Source organism: Pseudophryne corroboree, chromosome 3 (assembly GCF_028390025.1).
Source record: "Pseudophryne corroboree isolate aPseCor3 chromosome 3, aPseCor3.hap2, whole genome shotgun sequence".
Classification (NCBI taxonomy): domain Eukaryota; kingdom Metazoa; phylum Chordata; class Amphibia; order Anura; family Myobatrachidae; genus Pseudophryne; species Pseudophryne corroboree.
Window position 1 is genome coordinate 13,268,559 of NC_086446.1, and position 22,412 is coordinate 13,290,970.

At 47.4% G+C, this 22,412-nt stretch overlaps 2 protein-coding genes across 2 annotated transcripts in view; one reads left to right on the plus strand and one right to left on the minus strand.

The window, feature by feature from the left end:
* Window positions 1–22,412, minus strand: part of LOC135056945 (uncharacterized) — a 904,883-nt gene that overhangs the window by 742,788 nt on the left and 139,683 nt on the right. The gene's annotated exons all lie outside the window — the stretch shown is intronic.
* LOC135056969 (oocyte zinc finger protein XlCOF6-like) lies at window positions 918–21,655 on the plus strand. Its single transcript, XM_063962769.1, has 2 exons — window positions 918–1,776; window positions 19,532–21,655. The coding sequence occupies exons 1-2, from the start codon at window positions 918–920 to the stop codon at window positions 21,112–21,114; spliced, it is 2,442 nt and encodes an 813-aa protein (XP_063818839.1). The 3' UTR covers window positions 21,115–21,655.

Below are 22,412 nucleotides of genomic sequence, written 5' to 3' on the forward strand. Positions count from 1 at the left end.
GGACATTATACAGTAACACCAGGGGACGTGTCTGGGTGATGACTGGAGAGGTGACTCCTGGGAATGGGACATTATACAGTAACACCAGGGGACGTGTCTGGGTGATGACTGGAGAGGTGACTGCTGGGAATGGGACATTATACAGTAACACCAGGGATGTGTCTGGGTGATGACTGTATCACTGTGTGTGTCAGGCTCCTATAAGGTGTCAGGATGTCACTGTCTATGTCTCAATGCAGGATGGGGAGAATATAGAGGAACACAGGGGTCTGTACAAGGACGTGATGATGGAGAATCACCGGCCCCTCACATCACTGGGTAAGAGGAGACTGTCATGTATTTTACAGGGGAGAGCAGGTATGGGGGCCCCTATATACACACACCATCTGATAATCACATATATACACTGTACTCAGTCACTGTGTGTCTCCTACAGATGGGCCCAGTAACAGAGATACCCCAGAGAGATGTCCCCGTCCTTTGTATTCCCAGGACTGTACAGAGGAGAATCACAGGACCCCACAGGAGGATCAGGTAGGTGGGAGGAATACGTACGATTTACATGCACCCTCTATAAGGTGTTGTGGTATTATACTGTTTCACCTAAATTTAATCTGACTGTATGCAAATGTCATTATAGTGTGTTTTTTTTATTTTAGTTAGAACACCTGTCTAATATTAAAACAAGAGATACAGAGGGAGAAGAAGAGACGTATGTGACTGATATGATGGCAGAAGATATAGAGGGAGAAGAAGAGACGTATGTGACTGATATGAAGGCAGAAGATACAGAGGGAGAAGAAGAGACGTATGTGACTGATATGAAGGCAGAAGATATAGAGGGAGAAGAAGAGACGTATGTGACTGATATGAAGGCAGAAGATATAGAGGGAGAAGAAGAGACGTATGTGACTGATATGAAGGCAGAAGATATAGAGGGAGAAGAAGAGACGTATGTGACTGATATGAAGGCAGAAGATACAGAGGGAGAAGAAGAGACGTATGTGACTGATATAAAGGCAGAAGATATAGAGGGAGAAGAAGAGACGTATGTGACTGATATGAAGGCAGAAGATACAGAGGGAGAAGAAGAGACGTATGTGACTGATATGAAGGCAGAAGATATAGTGGGAGAAGAAGAGACGTATGTGACTGATATGAGGGCAGAAGATACAGAGGGAGAAGAAGAGACGTATGTGACTGATATAAAGGCAGAAGATATAGAGGGAGAAGAAGAGACGTATGTGACTGATATGATGGCAGAAGATATAGAGGGAGAAGAAGAGACGTATGTGACTGATATGATGGCAGAAGATACAGAGGGAGAAGAAGAGACGTATGTGACTGATATGATGGCAGAAGATACAGAGGGAGAAGAAGAGACGTATGTGACTGATATGATGGCAGAAGATACAGAGGGAGAAGAAGAGACGTATGTGACTGATATGATGGCAGAAGATACAGAGGGAGAAGAGACGTATGTGACTGATATGAAGGCAGAAGATATAGAGGGAGAAGAAGAGACGTATGTGACTGATATGAAGGCAGAAGATACAGAGGGAGAAGAAGAGACGTATGTGACTGATATGAAGGCAGAAGATATAGAGGGAGAAGAAGAGACGTATGTGACTGATATGAAGGCAGTATATACGGAGGGAGAAGTAGAGACGTATGTGACTGATATGAAGGCAGTAGATACGGAGGGAGAAGAAGAGACGTGTGTGAGGGGTGATCAGCTGTGTAAGGAGGAGGAAATCCCTACAGATATCAGCACAGGTGAGTAATAAACACTTTTCTCTGACGTCCTAGTGGATGCTAGGAACTCCGTAAGGACCATGGGGAATAGCGGCTCCGCAGGAGACTGGGCACAATTAAGAAAGCTTTAGTACTACCTGGTGTGCACTGGCTCCTCCCACTATGACCCTCCTCCAGACCTCAGTTAGAATCTTGTGCCCGGCCGAGCTGGATGCACACTAGGGGCTTTTCTTAGCTCCTAGAAAGAAAGTTTCTGTTAGGTTTTTTATTTTACAGTGAGACCTGCTGGCAACAGGCTCACTGCAGCGAGGGACTAAGGGGAGAAGATGCGAACCTACCTAAGTGGTGGTAGCTTGGGCTTCTTAGGCTACTGGACACCATTAGCTCCAGAGGGATCGACCGCAGGACCCGACCTTGGTGTTCGTTCCCGGAGCCGCGCCGCCGTTTCCCTTACAGAGCCAGAAGCATGAAGATGGTCCAGGAAAGCGGCGGCAGAAGACTTCAGTCTTCACCAAGGAAGCGCACAGCACTGCAGCTGTGCGCCATTGCTCCTCTTGTACACCTCACACTGCGGTCACTGATGGGTGCAGGGCGCTGGGGGGGGGGGGGCGCCCTGAGGGCAATGATTACACACCTTGGCTGGCAAAATATACACCATATATAGCCCCAGGGGCTATATAGGTGTAGATTAATACCCCTGCCAGAGTTTTAAAAACGCGGGAGAAGTCTGCCGAAAAAGGGGCTTCTTCCCTCAGCACACTGGCGCCATTTCTCCCTCACAGCTCCGCTGGAAGGAAGCTCCCTGACTCTCCCCTGCAGTATACAGCTACAGAAGGGTAAAAAAGAGAGGGGGGGCACTCAATTTAGGCGCAGTATATGTAGATATATATATAGCAGCTATAAGGGATATAATTCAGTTAGTCCCTGTGTTATATAGCGCTCTGGTGTGTGCTGGCATACTCTCTCTCTGTCTCTCCAAAGGGCTTTGTGCGGTCCTGTCCTCTGTCAGAGCACTCCCTGTGTGTGTGTGGTGTGTCGGTACGGCTGTGTCGACATATTTGATGAGGAGACTTATGTGGAGGCGGAGCAGATACCTATAAATGTGATGTCACCCCCTGAGGGGCGGACACCTGAGTGGATGGACTTATGGAAGGAATTACGTAAAAGTGTCGACTCCTTACATAAAAAATTTGACGACATGCCAAATGCGGCACAGCCGGCTTCTCAACTCGTGCCTGCCCAGGCGTCTCAAAGGCCATCAGGGGCTCTAAAACGCCCGCTACCTCAGATGGCAGATACAGATGTCGACACGGATACCGATACCAGTGTCGATGACGAAGAGACGAATATAATGTCCAATAGGGCCACTCGTTACATGATTGAGGCAATGAAAAATGTTTTACACATTTCTGATGTTACCCCTGGTACCACAAAAAGGGTATTATGTTTGGGGAGAAAAAACTACCAGTGGTTTTTCCCCCTTCTGAAGAATTAAATGAAGTGTTTGAAGTAGCGTGGGCTTCCCCCGATAAAAAATTGGTAATTTCTAAAAGGTTACTTTCCCGCTAGAGGATATGTCACGTTGGGAGACACCCCCTAGGGTGGATAAAGCGCTCACACGCTTGTCAAAAAAGGTGGCACTACCTTCTCCGGATACGGCCGCCCTAAAGGAGCCTGCTGATAGAAAGCAGGAGGCTATCCTGAAGTCTGTATATACACACACAGGCATTATACTGAGACCGGCTATTGCTTCAGCATGGATGTGCAGTGCTGCAGCTGCGTGGTCAGATTCCCTGTCGGAAAATATTGACACCCTAGACAGGGACACTGTATTTCTAACCATAGAGCATATAAAAGACGCAGTCTTTTACATGACAGATGCACAGAGGGATATTTGCCGGCTGGCATCTAAAATAAGTGCAAACAGCCGGTTCCCAGGAGCAAAAGTCCTCCCCCGCTTCCTCCAAGTCCGCCGCATGACGGTGGGGCTCCACTGGCGGAGCCAGGTACGGTGGGGGCCCGTCTCAAAAATTTCAGCGATCAGTGGGCTCGCTCACAGGTGGACCCCTGGATCTTGCAAGTAGTATCTCAGGGGTACAAGCTGGAATTCAAGGCGTCTCCCCCTCGCTGTTTCCTCAAATCTGCCTCGCCGACAACTCCCTCAGGCAGGGAGGCTGTGCTAGAGGCAATTCACAAGCTGTATTCCCAGCAGGTGATAGTCAAGGTGCCCCTACTTCAACAAGGACGGGGTTACTATTCCACAATGTTTGTGGTACCGAAACCGGACGGTTCGGTGAGACCCATCTTAAATTTAAAATCCTTGAACACATATATCAAAAGATTCAAGTTCAAGATGGAATCGCTCAGGGTGGTTATTGCAAGCCTGGACGAGGGGGATTACATGGTATCCCTGGACATCAAGGATGCTTACCTGCATGTCCCCATTTACCATCCTCACCAGGAGTACCTCAGATTTGTGGTACAGGATTGTCATTACCAATTCCAGACGCTGCCGTTTGGCCTGTCCACGGCACCGAGGATATTTACCAAGGTAATGGCCGAAATGATGATACTCCTTCGCAAAAAGGGACTTTTAATTATCCCATACTTGGACGATCTCCTGATAAAGGCGAGGTCCAAGGAGCAGTTGTTGGCCGGGTAGCACTATCTCGGGAAGTGCTACAACAGCACGGTTGGATTCTGAACATTCCAAAGTCACAGCTGGTTCCTACGACACGTCTACTGTTCCTGGGGATGATTCTGGACACAGACCAGAAAAAAGTGTTTCTCCCGGAGGAGAAAGCCAAGGAGCTGTCATCTCTAGTCAGAGGCCTCCTGAAACCAAAACAGGTCTCGGTGCATCACTGCACGCGAGTCCTGGGAAAGATGGTAGCTTCCTACGAAGCAATTCCATTCGGCAGGTTCCATGCAAGAACTTTTCAGTGGGACCTGTTGGACAAGTGGTCCGGATCGCATCTCCAGATGCATCGGTTGATAACCCTGTCTACAAGGACCAGGGTGTCTCTGCTGTGGTGGCTGCAGAGTGCTCATCTTCAAGAGGGCCGCAGATTCGGCATACTGGACTGGGTCCTGGTGACCACGGATGCCAGCCTTCGAGGCTGGGGGGCAGTCACACAGGGAAGAAACTTCCAAGGACTATGGTCAAGCCAGGAGACTTCACATTTACAATGCCCTAAGTCAGGCAAGGCCACTGCTTCAAAACCAACCGGTACTGATTCAGTCAGACAACATCACGGCGGTCGCCCATGTAAACCGACAGGGTGGCACAAGAAGCAGGATGGCGATGGCAGAAGCCACAATGATTCTCCGATGGGCGGAAAATCACGTCTTAGCACTGTCGGCAGTGTTCATTCCGGGAGTGGACAACTGGGAAGCAGACTTCCTCAGCAGGCACGACCTCCACCCGGGAGAGTGGGGACTTCATCCAGAAGTTTTCCAAATGCTGGTAAACCGTTGGGAAAGGCCACAGGTGGACATGATGGCGTCCTGCCTCAACAAGAAGCTAAAAAGATATTGCGCCAGGTCAAGGGACCCTCAGGCTATAGCTGTGGACGCTCTAGTGACACCGTCGGTGTACCAGTCGGTTTATGTGTTCCCTCCTCTACCTCATACCAAAGGTACTGAGAATAATAAGAAGGCAAAGAGTAAGGACGATTCTCGTGGTTCCGGATTGGCCAAGAAGAGCTTGGTACCCAGAACTTCAAGAGATGCTATCAGAGGACCCTTGGCCTCTGCCGCTCAGACAGGATCTGTTACTACAGGGGCCCTGTCTGTTCCAAGACTTACCACGGCTGCGTTTGACGGCATGGCGGTTGAACACCGGATCCTAAAGGAAAAGGGCATTCCGGAGGAAGTAATTCCTACGCTGATTAAAGCTACGAAAGAAGTGACCGCAAACCATTATCACCGCATATGGCGAAAATATGTTGCTTGGTGTGAGGCCAGGAAGGCCCCAACAGAGGAATTTCAGCTGGGTCGATTTCTGCACTTCCTACAGTCAGGAGTGACTATGGGCCTAAAATTGGGTTCCATAAAGGTCCAGATTTCGGCTCTGTCGATTTTCTTCCAGAAAGAACTGGCTTCACTGCCTGAAGTTCAGACTTTTGTAAAGGGAGTGCTGCATATTCAGCCCCCTTTTGTGCCTCCAGTGGCACCTTGGGATCTCAACGTGGTGTTGGATTTCCTAAATTCACATTGGTTTGAACCACTAAAAACCGTGGATTTAAAATATCTCGCGTGGAAAGTGGTCATGCTATTGGCCTTGGCTTCGGCCAGGCATGTGTCAGAATTGGCGGCTTTGTCATGTAAAAGCCCTTATCTTATTTTCCATATGGATAGGGCAGAATTGAGGACTCGTCCACAGTTTCTCCCTAAGGTGGTATCAGCTTTTCATTTGAATCAACCTATTGTGGTGACTGCGGCTACTAGGGACTTGGAGGATTCCAAGTTGCTGGACGTCGTCAGGACCCTGAAAATTTATGTTTCCAGGACGGCTAGAGTTAGGAAGACTGATTCGCTATTTCTCCTGTATGCACCCAACAAGCTGGGTGCTCCTGCTTCGAAGCAGACTATTGCTCGCTGGATTTGTAGCACAATTCAGCTGGCGCATTCTGCGGCTGGACTGCCGCATCCTAAATCTGTAGAAGCCCATTCCACAATGAAGGTGGGCTCTTCTTGGGCGGCTGCCCGAGGGGTCTCGGCTTTACAACTTTGCCGAGCTGCTACTTGGTCGGATGCAACCACTTTTACAAGTTTGATACCCTGGCTGAGGAGGACCTGGAGTTCTCTCATTCGGTGCTGCAGAGTCATCCGCACTCTCCCGCCCGTTTTGGGAGCTTTGGTATAATCCCCATGGTCCTTACGGAGTTCCCAGCATCCACTAAGACGTCAGAGAAAATAAAATTTTACTCACCGGTAAATCTATTTCTCGTAGTCCGTTGTGGATGCTGGGCGCCCGTCCCAAGTGCGGATTGTCTGCAATACTTGTACATAGTTATTGTAAACTAAAGGGTTATTGTTGAGCCATCTGTTGAGAGGCTCAGTTATATTTCATACTGTTAACTGGGTATATTATCACGAGTTATACGGTGTGATTGGTGTGGCTGGTATGAGTCTTACCCGGGATTCAAAATCCTTCCTTATTGTGTCAGCTCTTCCGGGCACAGTATGCTAACTGAGGTCTGGAGGAGGGTCATAGTGGGAGGAGCCAGTGCACACCAGGTAGTACTAAAGCTTTCTTAATTGTGCCCAGTCTCCTGCGGAGCCACTATTCCCCATGGTCCTTACGGAGTTCCCAGCATCGACTACGGACTGCGAGAAATAGATTTACCAGTGAGTAAAATCTTATTATTACAGATAAGAGTCACATATTCTCCTTCCTCAGTCAATACAGCAATCTCTTATACTACACCCTCCTCTGTCCGTACAAACTAATGAGCGAAGTATATTTCTCTGACGTCCTAGTGGATGCTGGGAACTCCATAAGGACCATGGGGAATAGACGGGCTCCGCAGGAGACTGGGCACTCTAAAAGAAAGATTAGGTACTATCTGGTGTGCACTGGCTCCTCCCTCTATGCCCCTTCTCCAGACCTCAGTTAGAATCTGTGCCCGGCCAGAGCTGGGTGCTCCTAGTGGGCTCTACTGAGCTTGCTTGTAAAGAAAGCAGGAAGCAATCCTGAAGTCTGAGTATACACACTCGGGTACTATATTGAGACCTGCTATTGCTTCAGCATGGATGTGTAGTGCTGCAGCAGCATGGACTGATACCCTGTCAGACAACATTGATTCCCTCGACAGGGATACTATTTTGCTAACCATAGAACATATAAAAGACGTCGTCTTATATATGCGGGATGCACAGAGGGACATTTGCCTGCTGGCATCTAGAAGTAATGCAATGTCCATTTCTGCCAGGAGAGTATTATGGACTCGGCAGTGGACAGGTGATGCTGATTCTAAAAAACACATGGAGGTTTTGCCTTATAAGGGTGAGGAATTGTTTGGGGACGGTCTCTTGGACCTCGTATCCACAGCAACAGCTGGGAAGTCGACTTTTTTTCCTCTGGTTCCCTCACAGCCTAAGAAAGCACTGTATTATCAAATGCAGTCCTTTTGGCCTCAGAAAGGCAAGCGGGTCAGAGGCGCATCCTTTCTGCCCAGAGGCAAGGGTAGCGGAAAGAAGCTGCACCAGGCAGCCAGTTCCCAGGAACAAAAATCCTGCCCCGCTTCCACTAACAGGGATGGGGTTACTTTTCCACAATGTTTGTGGTACCGAAACCAGACGGTTCGGTGAGACCCATTTTGAATTTAAAATCCTTGAACACTTATATAAGGAAGTTCAAGTTCAAAATGGAATCGCTCAGAGCGGTTATTGCAAGCCTGGAAGAGGGGGATTTTATGGTGTCGCTGGACATCAAGGATGCTTACTTGCATGTCCCCATTTACCCACCTCATCAGGAGTACCTCAGGTTTGTGGTACAGGACTGTCATTACCAATTCCAGACGTTGCCGTTTGGCCTGTCCATGGCACCGAGGGTATTTACCAAGGTAATGGCCGAAATGATGATACACCTTCGGAAGAAGGGAGTTATAATTATCCCGTACTTGGACGATCTCCTTATAAAGGCGAGGTCCAGGGAGCAGTTGTTGGTCAGCGTAGCACTCTCTCAGGAGTTGTTGCAACAGCACGGCTGGATTCTGAATATCCCAAAGTCGCAGCTGATTCCTGCGACGCGTCTGCTTTTCCTGGGCATGATTCTGGACACAGAACAGAAGAAGGTGTTTCTCCCGGTGGAGAAGGCCCAGGAATTGTCATCTCTGGTCAGGGACCTCCTGAAACCAAAACAGGTGTCGGTGCATCATTGCACGCGAGTCCTGGGAAAGATGGTGGCTTCTTACGAAGCAATTCCCTTTGGCAGGTTACATGCAAGGACCTTTCAGTGGGATCTGTTAGACAAATGGTCCGGATCGCATCTTCAGATGCATCGGTTGATCACCCTGTCCCCGAGGGCCAGGGTGTCTGCTGTGGTGGCTGCAGAGTGCTCAACTTCTCGAGGGCCGCAGATTCGGCATACAGGATTGGGTCTTGGTAACCACGGATGCAAGCCTCCGAGGATGGGGGGCAGTCACTCAGGGAAGAAACTTCCAGGGACAGTGGTCAAGTCAGGAGACTTCACTACACATAAATATACTGGAACTAAGGGCCATTTACAACGCCCTGAGTCAAGCAGAGCCCCTGCTTCAAAACCAACCAGTGCTGATTCAGTCAGACAACATCACGGCGGTCGCCCATGTAAACCGCCAGGGCGGCACAAGAAGCAGGATGGCGATGGCAGAAGCCACAATGATTCTTCGATGGGCAGAGAATCACTTGCTAGCACTGTCAGCAGTGTTCATTCCGGGAGTGGACAACTGGGAAGCAGATTTCCTCAGCAGGCACGACCTCCACCCGGGAGAGTGGGGACTTCATCCAGAAGTCTTCACACAGATTGTAAATCGTTGGGAACTGCCACAGGTGGACATGATGGCGTCCCGCCTCAACAAAAAGCTAAAAAAATATTGCGCCAGGTCAAGGGACCCTCAGGCGATAGCTGTGGACGCACTAGTGACACCGTGGGTGTACCAGTCGGTTTATGTGTTCCCTCCTCTTCCTCTCATACCCAAGGTACTGAGGATATTAAGAAAGAGAGGAGTAAGAACAATACTCATCGTTCCGGATTGGCCAAGAAGAACTTGGTACCCAGAACTACAAGAAATGATCTCAGAGGACCCATGGCCTCTGCCTCTCAGACAGGACCTGTTCCAAGACTTACCGCAGCTGCGTTTGACGGCATGGCGGTTGAATGCCGGATCCTAGCGGAAAAGGGCATTCCAGATGAAGTGATTCCTACGCTGATAAAAGCTAGAAAGGATGTGACAGCAAAGCATTATCACCACATATGGCGGAAATATGTTGCTTGGTGTGAGGCCAGGAAGGCCCCAACAGAGGAATTCCAGCTGGGTCAATTTCTGCACTTCCTACAGTCAGGGGTGACTATGGGCCTAAAATTGGGGTCCATAAAGGTCCAGATTTCGGCCCTATCTATTTTCTTTCAAAAAGAACTGGCTTCACTGCCTGAAGTTCAGACGTTTGTTAAGGGAGTGCTGCATATTCAGCCCCCTTTTGTACCTCCAGTGGCACCTTGGGATCTTAACGTTGTGTTGGATTTCCTGAAATCCCACTGATTTGAGCCACTTAGGACCGTGGAGCTGAAATACCTCACATGGAAAGTGGTCATGCTATTGGCCTTAGCTTCGACTAGGCGTGTGTCAGAATTGGCGGCTTTGTCATGTAAAAGCCCTTATCTGATCTTCCATATGGACAGGGCAGAATTGAGGACTCGTCCCCAATTTCTCCCGAAGGTGGTATCAGCGTTTCATTTGAACCAACCTATTGTGGTACCGGCGGCTACTCGGGACTTGGAGTACTCCAAGTTACTTGATGTAGTCAGGGCTTTGAAGATCTACGTAGCCAGGATGGCTGGAGTCCGGAAAACTGACTCGCTGTTTATCCTGCATGCACTCAACAAGCTGGGTGCTCCTGCTTCAAAGCAAACTATTGCGCGTTGGATCTGTAACACGATTCAGCAGGCTCATTCTGCGGCAGGATTGCCGCATCCAAAATCAGTGAAAGCCCACTCCACAAGGAAGGTGGGTTCTTCTTGGGCGGCTGCCCGAGGGGTCTCGGTATTACAGCTTTGCCGAGCTGCTACTTGGTCGGGTTCAAACACATTTGCAAAATTCTACAAGTTTGATACCCTGGCTAAGGAGGACCTTGTGTTTGCCCATTCGGTGCTGCAGAGTCATCCGCACTCTCCCGCCCGTTTGGAGGCTTTGGTATAATCCCCATGGTCCTTACGGAGTTCCCAGCATCCACTAGGACGTCAGAGAAAATAAGAATTTACTCACCGGTAATTCTATTTCTCGTAGTCCGTAGTGGATGCTGGGCGCCGTCCCAAGTGCAGACTCTCTGCAATACATGTATATAGTTATTGCTTAACTAAAGGTTTATTGTTATGAGCCATCCGTTGAATGAGGCTCAGTTATTGTTCATACTGTTAACTGGGTATGGTTATCACAAGTTGTACGGTGTGATTGGTGTGGCTGGTATGAGTCTTACCCTGGATTCCAAATCCTTTCCTTGTAATGTCAGCTCTTCCGGGCACAGTTTCCTTAACTGAGGTCTGGAGGAGGGGCATAGAGGGAGGAGCCAGTGCACACCAGATAGTACCTAATCTTTCTTTTAGAGTGCCCAGTCTCCTGCGGAGCCCGTCTATTCCCCATGGTCCTTACGGAGTTCCCAGCATCCACTACGGACTACGAGAAATAGAATTACCGGTGAGTAAATTCTTATTTTTCCCAGTGGGGTAGTCAGGAGCCATCAGCCCCTATTATACTCCTGCTCTCCCCTTCACATCATGTCACTGTGTGTCACCAGCAGCCATGCTATGTACTATAATATATTATGATAGATAGATATTTTTTTATATGTATATATATATATATATATATATATATATATATATTGGAACAAACGAGGCGGCACTTGGAGACTTTCACTTCTAAAATATAATTGGTGCAAAAGGTCACATCTGATGTGACCTTTTGCACTATTTGCACCAATTATATTTTAGAAGTGAAAGTCTCTGAGTGCCACCTCGTTTGTTCCACTGCATACCACCGGTTCCCGGTTGGGGAGGGCACCAGAGCAGTTCGAGCCCAGCATTGGACTCTGTGGAGTGCCGGAGTAGCTATACCTTCTATATATATATATCGTTTGAAAAAGGAATAGATCAGTGCGCTTCTCCCAGTCCAATATTTCTGTACCCTGATGTAGTCCACAGGGTTCCATGAAGTCCAATGTAGGGTTTATAGCCTCAATCTCATACACTCCACTTCTTTGGGTGGCTGCTCAGTTCCTCAAATTGCTACTAGGTAGATAGCCAAAGAATCTGTTAACAAGAGGGAGAGGAAGAAGCGCCTATGGTGTAGTAATTCTTTTCAGGGTGCCCACACCCACCAATAATAAACTGCGTACCAGATTGTGACTTGAATTACAGCATATCAATCCACTGCTTCATATACTAATATCCGGATCTGATCGTAGCAGCAAATTTGCTGCTACGATCAGACTGATTGCTAGTGTGGCTGCTGACCTTTACTGTATATCTGTCAGTTTTGTGGGTGTTATATATCCTCAATGCTGGTGCAAGGCAGAGAGGGATCGGATTGTATATCACTTTAGCAAGCTTACAGTGAATGTGGTCACAAATTGTGTAGTTAACACCATACAGGTGTGTGATTACCATGTCTAAGAGAGGCAAGGGTTAGGAGGATACACTCTCCACAGCAGCACCAACATTAATATCATGTTTGTCATGCAAAGCAGGGTTAACCTCTCAAGATCTGGTACAAAATGGATTATGTGTTATAGCTTCCACCAAAGCCTCCATAGTAATCCAAGGCAGGCACAGGTTCTGTCAGAACCTCCATGGGCTTCTTTTACACAAACATTATCCAATATTGCTGAGCGGATTATACCAGCTCCCATACCAGGGATATGTTACCCAATTAACCCTTACATGCAACATTCTCCCTGGGTCTTATCAGATCCAGTCCAGGAATCTGCAGCCTTTCAACAAAAACAGGCTGAAAGGCCTGTGGAAGTAAATCACACTGACATGAAACAACAGTCTTCACAGTCTACACAGGTTTCAGAAGGGGACACTTCGGAGGATGAGGATGATTCATTGCATTCTGGGTCTGTATACAGAGATGAGGATGAAGGTCCCAGCTTGGTAGATGTACCTGAGCTAATTAATGCTATGAAAGCCATTCTATCCTTAGAGGAGGCACCTGTGTTTAAATGTCCCAAAACGGTCAGAACTGAATTTCCGGAGACAGAACAGCTGACGGAAATCATGCAAGATGCTTGCGTCACACCCAGTAAGAAGTTCAGAATTCCTAAAAAATGGAATTTTCATTATCCTCTTCTGGATGGGGATTGTTTGAAAAGGGAAGTGGCTCCCAAAGTAGATACGCATGTCATTCGGTTGGTGCGTAAATCTACATTACCCCTGCCTTCAACATCATTAAGTGATGTAACGGATAGAAAAATAGTTTTCGAAAAACTGATTTTTCCTTGTCAGGGGCAGTTGTTAGGCCAGCCATGGCTTCAGCCTGGATGGTGAAAGCAGTGGCGGCCTGGGCTGATGCATTAGAAGACGATCTGTCATTGGCGTCTAGAGAACAAAAGTCCCATATTGCACATATTAAACAATCAGATGTCTTTATGGAAGAAGCAGCCTTGGATATGGGTACTATAGCTTCTCAAGCATCAGCCTCTGCAGTAGCAGCACGCAGAGCTGTCTGGCTACGTACATGGACGGCTGACTCAGAGTCCAAAAAAGGACTAGAGATTTTGCCTTTTACTGGAGATATCCTTTTGGTAAATAGTTAAACAATATTCTGGCGTCAGAAGCAGACTGTAAGAAAGTGACGTTTCCTTCTACCTACAAGTCTAAACCTAGGTTTCCAGCTTTTCAGTCCTTTTGGACCCAAGGAAAAGCGAAAAGGAAAGGGTTACGGCAAACAGTCCCAATCGGATAAGTCTGTAAAGAGTAAAAAGCATTGGGCTACCAGAGGGCCTTCTTCCAAACAAGAAGATAATCCATCAGCCTCTGTACATTGCTGCATTCATCTTTCCCTACTTTCTGGATGCACTGTACATTTGGGTGCCTCGTTTTTATATGGAGACTTTACGTTCCATTATCTTGGACGTGGAGCCGGGGGCCCTAGATATCCAGGATGCTTACCTGCGTGTACCTATAGCAGGGATGGGGAACTTTGGGCCCTCCAGCTGATGTTGAACTACACATCCCATCATGCCCCTCATCAGTTTTTGCATGGCCAAATAGCAAAAACTGTGGCAAAGCATGCTGGTATGTGTAGTTCAACAACAGCTGGAGGGCCAAAGGTTCCCCATCCCTGACCTATAGCACTGTTCCATCAGTGCTATCTCAGGTTTGCCATGCTTCGGCAACATTTTCAGTTTCAGGCTCTACCGTTTGGACTGGCTACAGCTCCAAGAGTGTTTACCAAAATGATGGTGGTGATGGCGGCTTATCTCCGTCGTCTGGGGACAAGAATTTTCCCATACTCTCCAGGGCCATCTGCAATTGACAATAGGCTGTTTACAAAGCCACAGCTGGCTCATAAATTGGGCGGTCATCCCTGGTTCCGTCTCAACGCATGATGCCCCTGGGGGCTGTATTGTATTCCAGGCTTCTGAGACTTTTTCTACCTCTGAACAGAATATCCACAATACAGACAAGGATTCAGTAGCTACTACACAATCAAAGAGTATCCATTCAGGCAGCAATGTGAGTGATGGAATCTATGGTGTCAACATTCGACAGGGTGGAATATGCTCAATTCCACTCGAGGCCCCTTCAACGTCTGATTCTTTTCAGATGGAATGGGCTACATCAGATGATAAAACTCAGACTATGGTCTTTCCTCAGGAAGTACGGAGGTCGTTAGCCTGGTGGCTACAGACATCCCATCTGGACAAAGGGCAACCCTTTTGGATCTCGGAGTGGGAGGTTCTGACAACGGACGCAAGTCTTCAGGGCTGGGGATCCATGTCAGAAAAGTGCTAATTCCAAGTGCAGTGGACCAAGGAAGAAAGTTGCCTGCCGATAAATATATTGGAACTTCGGGCCATATACTGTATATGGCATTCACTCAGGCAAATGACATTCTTCAAAGAAAACCGGTTCAGATTCTCTTGAACAATGCAACGGCAGTAGCGTACCTCAATCATCAGGGAGGAACTCGCAGCCAAATGGCAATGAAGGAGGTAAGCCGCACGTTAAGGTGGGCAGCCCTTCATCATCCAGATCCTGAGCAGAGTGTCCATCGGTGCTTGGATAGTGGCCTGTTAGGACTTTGGGAGTGTATGGATCCTATAAGTAAGAAGGTCCGCGGCAGAAGCCTTCGGTGAAAGTTTCTGAATGAGGTCCGTGGCATAATCATAAAGCTCAGCATTTGTAACAGAATCCGGAATGCCCATTATTCTGATATTATTTCTCTGAGAGCATTCTTCTAAATCAATGACTTTATCACGAATAGAGACCATGTCTTCCTGAAGGGTGTCATGTGCTAAATTATCAGATCTTTGTGAGACGCAGCAATCTCTTTCATCTTAGTCTGTACGAGTGCCAATCTCACTGATATCGGACCTCAAAGCCTGAATATTAGAGTTAAGTTCTGAGGTTATTTCAGTCCTTTAATGTAGATAACATAGAATGTATAGAGCGTAGAGTAACAGGACCATCTAGAGTGTCTTAAGACGTCTTCAGCCATTACAGCTGGGCTGTGCGACTGACAAGAAGAAGCAGATGATGTTGTAGCGGTCTCAGAAGGGCCACCTGAATTAGAGGTACCAAAGAGATGGATAGGTGGGGCCAATTTGGTACCTTTTAACCTTTTTTGAAGGCATGGTAAGCTGGCTACAAAGAGACAGACCTCTCAGAGATAGGAAAATACAAACAATCTATAAATAAAAGGAGCAGTAGTACGCTGTCAGGAGGATGCATCAAGATGACTCCATTCAAAATGACATTCTTAGTCTGGGTGACTGGTCTATCCGAGCCCAAATATCAAGTAAACAGGATGTAATGCAACTCAAATAACACAGTAATGAGCGAGAAATTCCACTAGAGGTCAGCGTGATCACAGACGTGAAGTACTCAGCACAGAGAGACACAAATGGCAAAATATATTCAGTGAATAAATCCACAAAATAATATACTGTGAGGTTGTAATCAGAGTGTAATGAGCTGTACTCAGAAGATGCTTGATAGTGGGCTCTGCATGTAGACTGAGAGGAAGTAGATTATAGTGGTACCATATAAATAGAAGGTAGTTTCACCTCCAGGCAAATGCTTCAATTTAGTGTAGTGACCCCGGTCCAGTCGTCAGGACACTTATTTATCAGCTTATATCAATTTTATTGAAGGCAGAAGGCAAAGCATGCGATGGCCGGGCACCAGGATCCAAAATGGCAGCCACCTCACTTCCCAATATCACTGCCGGGCTCCGGTGACTGTGGGCAGCCCGTATTTTGTCCCCAACAGTAGAGGGAGCTGTGCACCTGTGTGAGCGGGAGAGCAAGTGCTCCTGCCTGAGCAAAAGCGCCTCCAAGTCAAGTGTCCGGAGCGTGCAGGAAAGACTGGGCACACTTAGCCACAGAATACAGCCCGTGGCTTCAGCGGCGTCACTAGGCTGCAGCAGTGAACAATGCCCAGAGGGAGCTGAGCGAGCTGCTTTAGGGCAGGAAGAGTGGGGGACTTAATAGATTGGGTCTTGGTCCCAGCGGTGGCTGAGAGCTGTCAGGTAGGGTAGATAAGAAGCCACTTAGTGAGGAGAGCTCCAGAAAGCACGTCTGGATAGATCACGCCCACGCCCCTCCTTATTTATTATTTATATACTTACAGGGTGACGGGTTTGGTACATCCCTGCAAAGGCAGATCCAATCTCTTTCTCATCAGACTCTGCTGTGTTCCCTGCACTCTCACTCAGATGTTCACTGCTTTCAGAAGCACACACATGAGAAGCAGAAGTATGGAGGCAGCTGTATAGATTCTGATATGTAATTCTCTGTATCATACCGTACACACATCATCCTTATTACTAATGAGAGTAAAGAGGTAAGACACTGATGATGGGGGTGTAAGAGTGGACTATAACCTAGCAGATGTATGATGATTGCAGGGTATTTTATGGTGTATTGCATGTAAAGTACCTTGTTCCACACCTACTCTGCTGTAGCAATGTACCTTATAATAGGATTTTAATTACGTACCAGTAACTCCTTTTCTCGTAGTCCGTAGAGGATGCTGGGGTTCCATTTAGTACCATGGGGTATAGACGAGTCCCTTGGGAGCCATGGGCACTTTAAGAGTTTAATAGTGTGGGCTGGCTCCTCCCTCTATGCCCCTCCTACCAGACTCGGTCTAGAAACTGTGCCCGAGGAGACGGACATACTTCAAGAGAAGGAAATACACAGATAGTGGCGAGATTTACACCAGCTCACACATACGCAAAGAACCCAAGCCAACTAGCTTGAAACAATTCAGCAACGGCTGAACAACAATACTTAACCAAGTAACGATGCAGTACTAAACCTAGTAACAATGCAGAGTAGATTTTTGGACACTGCAGGCCTGCCGTAGAATAAGCATGCTGGATAGTAAACCTGATCCAGCGAGAAATCGTCTGCTTAGAAGCAGGACACCCAACCTTGTTGGGATCATAAAGGACAAATAGAGCGTCCGAATTCTGTGACGAGAAGTTCTCTTCAAATAAATTTTCAAAGCCCTCACAACATCCAAGTACTTTGAGGTGATTGAGGAGTCGGTAGCCACTGGCACCACAATAGGTTGATATGAAAAGCTGATACAACCTTTGGAAGAAATTGCTGAGGCGTTCTGAGCTCAGCTCTATCCTCATGGAAAATCAAGTAGGGCTCTTGCATGACAATGCCCCCAATTCTGACACACGTCGAGCAGTTGCCAATGCCAACAGTGTGACCGCCTTCCAAGTAAGAAACTTGACGTCCACCTCTTGTAAAGGCTGGAACCAATCCGATTGCAGTAACTGCAGCACCACATTAAGATCACAAGGTGCTGTAGGAGGCCCAAAGGGTGGTTGGATGTGCAGAACCCCTTTTAAGAAAGTCTGAACCTCATGGAGCACATCCAATTGTTTCTGGAAGAAAATGGACAAGGACAAAATCTGTACCTTTATAGAGACCAAGCGTAGGTCCACATTCACGCCTGTTTGCAGAAAGAGGAGAATTCGTCCCAGTTGAAACTCCACCGTAGGAAATTTCTTGGATTCACACCAAAACGCATACTTTTTTCCAAATCTGATGGTAATGTTTAGACGTTACTTCCTTTACTGGCCTGTATCAGGGTAGGAATTACCTTTTTCAGAATGCCCTTCCGAGCTATGGTCTGGCGTTCAACCTCCATGCGTAGCTGCAGTTAGTCTTCATAGGCGAATGACCCCTGTAGTAGAAGGTCCTCGCGAAGAGGAAGAGGCCTCGGATCCTCCAGCAGTAATTCCAGAAGATCCGCGTACCAACCCCGTCTTGGCCAGTCCGGAGCAATGAGGATCGCCTGAACTCTTGTTCTTTTTATTAGTTTGAGAATCCTTGGGATGAGTGGAAGTGGAGGGAACACAAACACCGATTGGAACACCCACGGAGTTACCAGGGCGTCCACCACCACTGCTTGTGGATATCTCGACCTGGAACAGTACCTCCAAAGCTTCTTGTTGAGGCAGGAGGCCATCATGTCTATCTGAGGTACACCTCATCGACTTGTTACCTCTGCGAACACCTCTGGGTGGAGGCCCCATTCTCCTGGATGGAGATCGTGTCTGCTGAGGAAATCCGCTTCCCAGTTGTCCACTCCCGGTATGAAGAGATGTATGCAGTGAGAAAATGGTGCTGATGAGTGCTGGATCCACTCTGAGGAGAAGTGCCGCCCCCTATAATGGCGCGTTCTCCGGCACTTAGTTGATTATACTGGCCTGATATATTTTATAGCTAACAGCGGTATTAGCCCCTGATAGCTATAGTTGACCAGTGTAGGGTGATTGTGCTGGCCCAGGACGCCCCTCACAGCATCGTACACAGTGTGCCACTGAGCCTTAAGGAGCGCAGCCTGTCAGAGCTCTTGTGCCGCCATTCCCGCCGGCGACCCGCTTCCCGGGCCGCCGGCGCTGTACTCCCCACTCTTCATTCTTCTGGCTCTGTTGGAGGTGGCAGTCGTGCTGCAGGAGTGAGCGGTTGCCTCATGGGCTTGAGATCAGCACCCTCAGGAGCTCAGTGTCCTGTCAGCGGAGATAGAGAACCATTAACTTCGGTTTCTTCTCCCCCCCCCCCCCCCCCACCCCCTAAGTCCCACGAAGCAGGAAGGCTGTTGCCAGCAGCCTTCCTGTATCCTAAACTCTTAGAACAACAATAAAACTAGAAAAACTCCTAGGAGCTCCCCTAGCTGTGACCGGCTCTTCCAGGCACATTTTCTAAATGGAGTCTGGTAGGAGGGGCATAGAGGGAGGAGCCAGCCCACACTGTGAAACTCTTAAAGTGCCCATGGCTCCCAAGGTACTAAATAACCCCAGCATCCTCTCGGACGTGAGAGAAATAAGGGTGAGTAACACATGTGCAGGCTTACCAGCGTATGAGCACACACATAAAGGAATGCTACCTTACCAATGCTTCCAGGAGTAACGTTAGGAGACATTTCTCTTATCCATCAGCTCATATGACTGATGTTAATGTTCATCTAGAATCTCCAATTCATACGATATGTTCCCCATCCATAGTTTTACATTGGTGCTGACATAAGACTTGGCGAGTGACTACATCTCCATTTATACTTCATGGTTAGTTACCAGTACAAGAGAGAGATATATCTACGTCTTATTATAATAGTACATTTGTTATTGTGAGTGTTCTCAGGAGGGTGGACACAATGATAGCCTGAGACACAATATTATAAAGCCTTCATTAAAAGTTATGTTTTATTATACACACACATTTACAATTAAGTGTCCCATAGAGTCGTCTTCTCCTATTGTTTACAAGATTAATATTGTTACAGAAAATGTCCCATTTCCATAATGTATTTTATTTCCAGCAGATGGACACACAAGCAGGAACATCTCAGAAGGACATCTAATGTTATCCCCGGATTGTGAAAAAAAAGATAATGACAGTAGACCGGATTCTCCAGGAGATAACCCTATTACCCCAATTATACATCCAGCTCTATCAGCTGATCCCTCTGATCCTGGGAAATGTTCTCCTGATCACTCTGACATTGGTGCATCTGTTACAGCTCTGATAGTAGATACAGTGTTTCCCTGTTCTATAGATGCCAAATGTTTTACACAGAACACAAACCTTATTACCCATCAATCAGCTAAGGCAGGTGAGAGGCCATTTCCATGTTCTGAGTGTGGTAAGTGTTTTCCATACAAATCAGTTCTTGTTAATCATCAGAGAAGTCACACAGGTGAGAAGCCATTTTCTTGCTCTGAGTGCGTGAAATGTTTTACCCTGAAATCAAATCTTGTTACACATCAGATAAGTCACACAGGTGAGAATCCATTTCCATGTTCTGAGTGTGGGAAATGTTTTGAATCCAAATCAGCTCTTGTTAGACATCAGAGAAGTCACACAGGTGAGAATCCATTTTCTTGCTCTGAGTGTGGAAAATGTTTTACACGGAAATCAGCTCTTGTTACACATCAACGAAGTCACACCGGTGTGAAGCCATTTTCCTGTTCTGAATGTGGGAAATGTTTTATAAGTAAACTATATCTTGTTAGACATCAGATAATTCACACAGGTGAGAAGCCATTTTCTTGCTCTGAGTGCGGGAAATGTTTTACCCTGAAACATAATCTTGTTATACATCAGAGAAGTCACACAGGTGAGAAGCCATTTTCTTGCTCTGAGTGCGGGAAATGTTTTACCCTGAAACATAATCTTGTTACACATCAGAGAATTCACACAGGTGAGAATCAATTTCCATGTTCTGAATGTGGGAAAGGTTTTACCCGGAAATGGCTACTTGTTACACATCAGAGAATTCACACAGGTGAGAATCCATTTTCTTGCTCTGAGTGTGGAAAATGTTTTACACGGAAATCAGCTCTTGTTACACATCAGAGAATTCACACAGGTGAGAATCAATTTCCATGTTCTGAATGTGGGAAATGTTTTACCCGGAAATGGCTACTTGTTAAACATCAGATAATTCACACAGGTGAGAAGCCATTTTCTTGCTCTGAGTGCGGGAAATGTTTTACCCTGAAATATAATCTTGTTACACATCAGAGAAGTCACACAGGTGAGAAGCCATTTTCTTGCTCTGAGTGCGGGAAATGTTTTACCCTGAAATCAAATCTTGTTACACATCAGAGAAGTCACACAGGTGAGAAGCCATTTGCTTGCTCTGAGTGCGGGAAATGTTTTACCCTGAAACATAATCTTGTTATACATCAGAGAAGTCACACAGGTGAGAATCAATTTCCATGTTCTGAATGTGGGAAATGTTTTACCCAGAAATGGCAACTTGTTACACATCAGAGAATTCACACGGGTGAGAAGCCATTTTCTTGCTCTGAGTGTGGGAAATGTTTTTCACAGAAATCACAACTTGTTACACATCAGAGAAGTCACACAGGTGTGAGGCCATTTCCATGTTCTGAGAAATAAATCAGCTCTTGTTGCACACAATAGATATCACTCAGGTGAGGAACCATTTTATTCTTCTGGAGTATACTTATCATTGCCATGTAACGTTCTTCAAGGTTCTTATCCTATCTCCCATGCTTTTTGCAATACACGTGCTACCACTGGGTGAAACAGACGTCATGTCCTCGTTTACCACTGCTATGCCGATGACCGGTCGCTCTGGGTACTGAGAACCCAATACCAATCCTAAATGTCTAGTTGAGCTCCAGGTGTGGGTGATGCCAGTTGGCTCTGACTCCGTCCTAGTGTAACAGTTTCATATGATAGAAGCTCACGACAAAGGGCAGGGCTACAGCTCAGCTTTGCCTACCAACCAGACTTACACTTGGGGGTTCAGAGTTACAAAATGCTGATCCTGTGCGGAATCTTGGTGTCCTGGATGGTGGAGTGACACATAGACATCAGGTATCAGCCACAATCAGATCCTCATTAGAGGAACATAGCCAGACTCCAGCACTTATTTCTCTGACGTCCTAGTGGATGCTGGGAACTCCGAAAGGACCATGGGGAATAGCGGCTCCGCAGGAGACTGGGCACAACTAAAGAAAGCTTTTAGGTCACCTAGTGTGCACTGGCTCCTCCCACTATGACCCTCCTCCAAGCCTCAGTTAGATCTCTGTGCCCGGCTCGAGCTGGATGCACACTAGGGGCTCTCCTGAGCTCCTAGAAAGAAAGTATATTTCTCTGACGTCCTAAGTGGATGCTGGGACTCCGTAAGGACCATGGGGATTAGCGGCTCCACAGGAGACTGGGCACAAAAAGTAAAAGCTTTAGGACTAGCCGGTGTGCACTGGCTCCTCCCCCCATGACCCTCCTCCAAGCCTCAGTTAGATTTTTGTGCCCGGCCGAGAAGGGTGCAATCTAGGTGGCTCTCCTGAGCTGCTTAGAGTAAAAGTTAGACTTAGGTTTTTTTATTTTCAGTGAGTCCTGCTGGCAACAGGCTCACTGCATCGAGGGACTAAGGGGAGAAGAAGCGAACTCACCTGCGTGCAGAGTGGATTGGGCTTCTTGGCTACTGGACATTAGCTCCAGAGGGACGATCACAGGCCCAGCCATGGATGGGTCCCGGAGCCGCGCCGCCGGCCCCCTTACAGAGCCAGAAGACAGAAGAGGTCCAGAAATCGGCGGCAGAAGACGTCCTGTCTTCAGTAAAGGTAGCGCACAGCACTGCAGCTGTGCGCCATTGCTCTCAGCACACTTCACACTCCGGTCACTGAGGGTGCAGGGCGCTGGGGGGGGGGGGGCGCCCTGAGACGCAA

Bases quoted from the DNA above. Each gene is read 5' to 3' on its own strand.
- LOC135056969 (XM_063962769.1), top strand. From the start codon at position 918: ATGAAGGCAGAAGATATAGAGGGAGAAGAAGAGACGTATGTGACTGAT. The intron at 1,777-19,531 runs GTGAGTAATAAA...TATTTCCAGCAG, and splicing joins CCCTACAGATATCAGCACAG to ATGGACACACAAGCAGGAAC.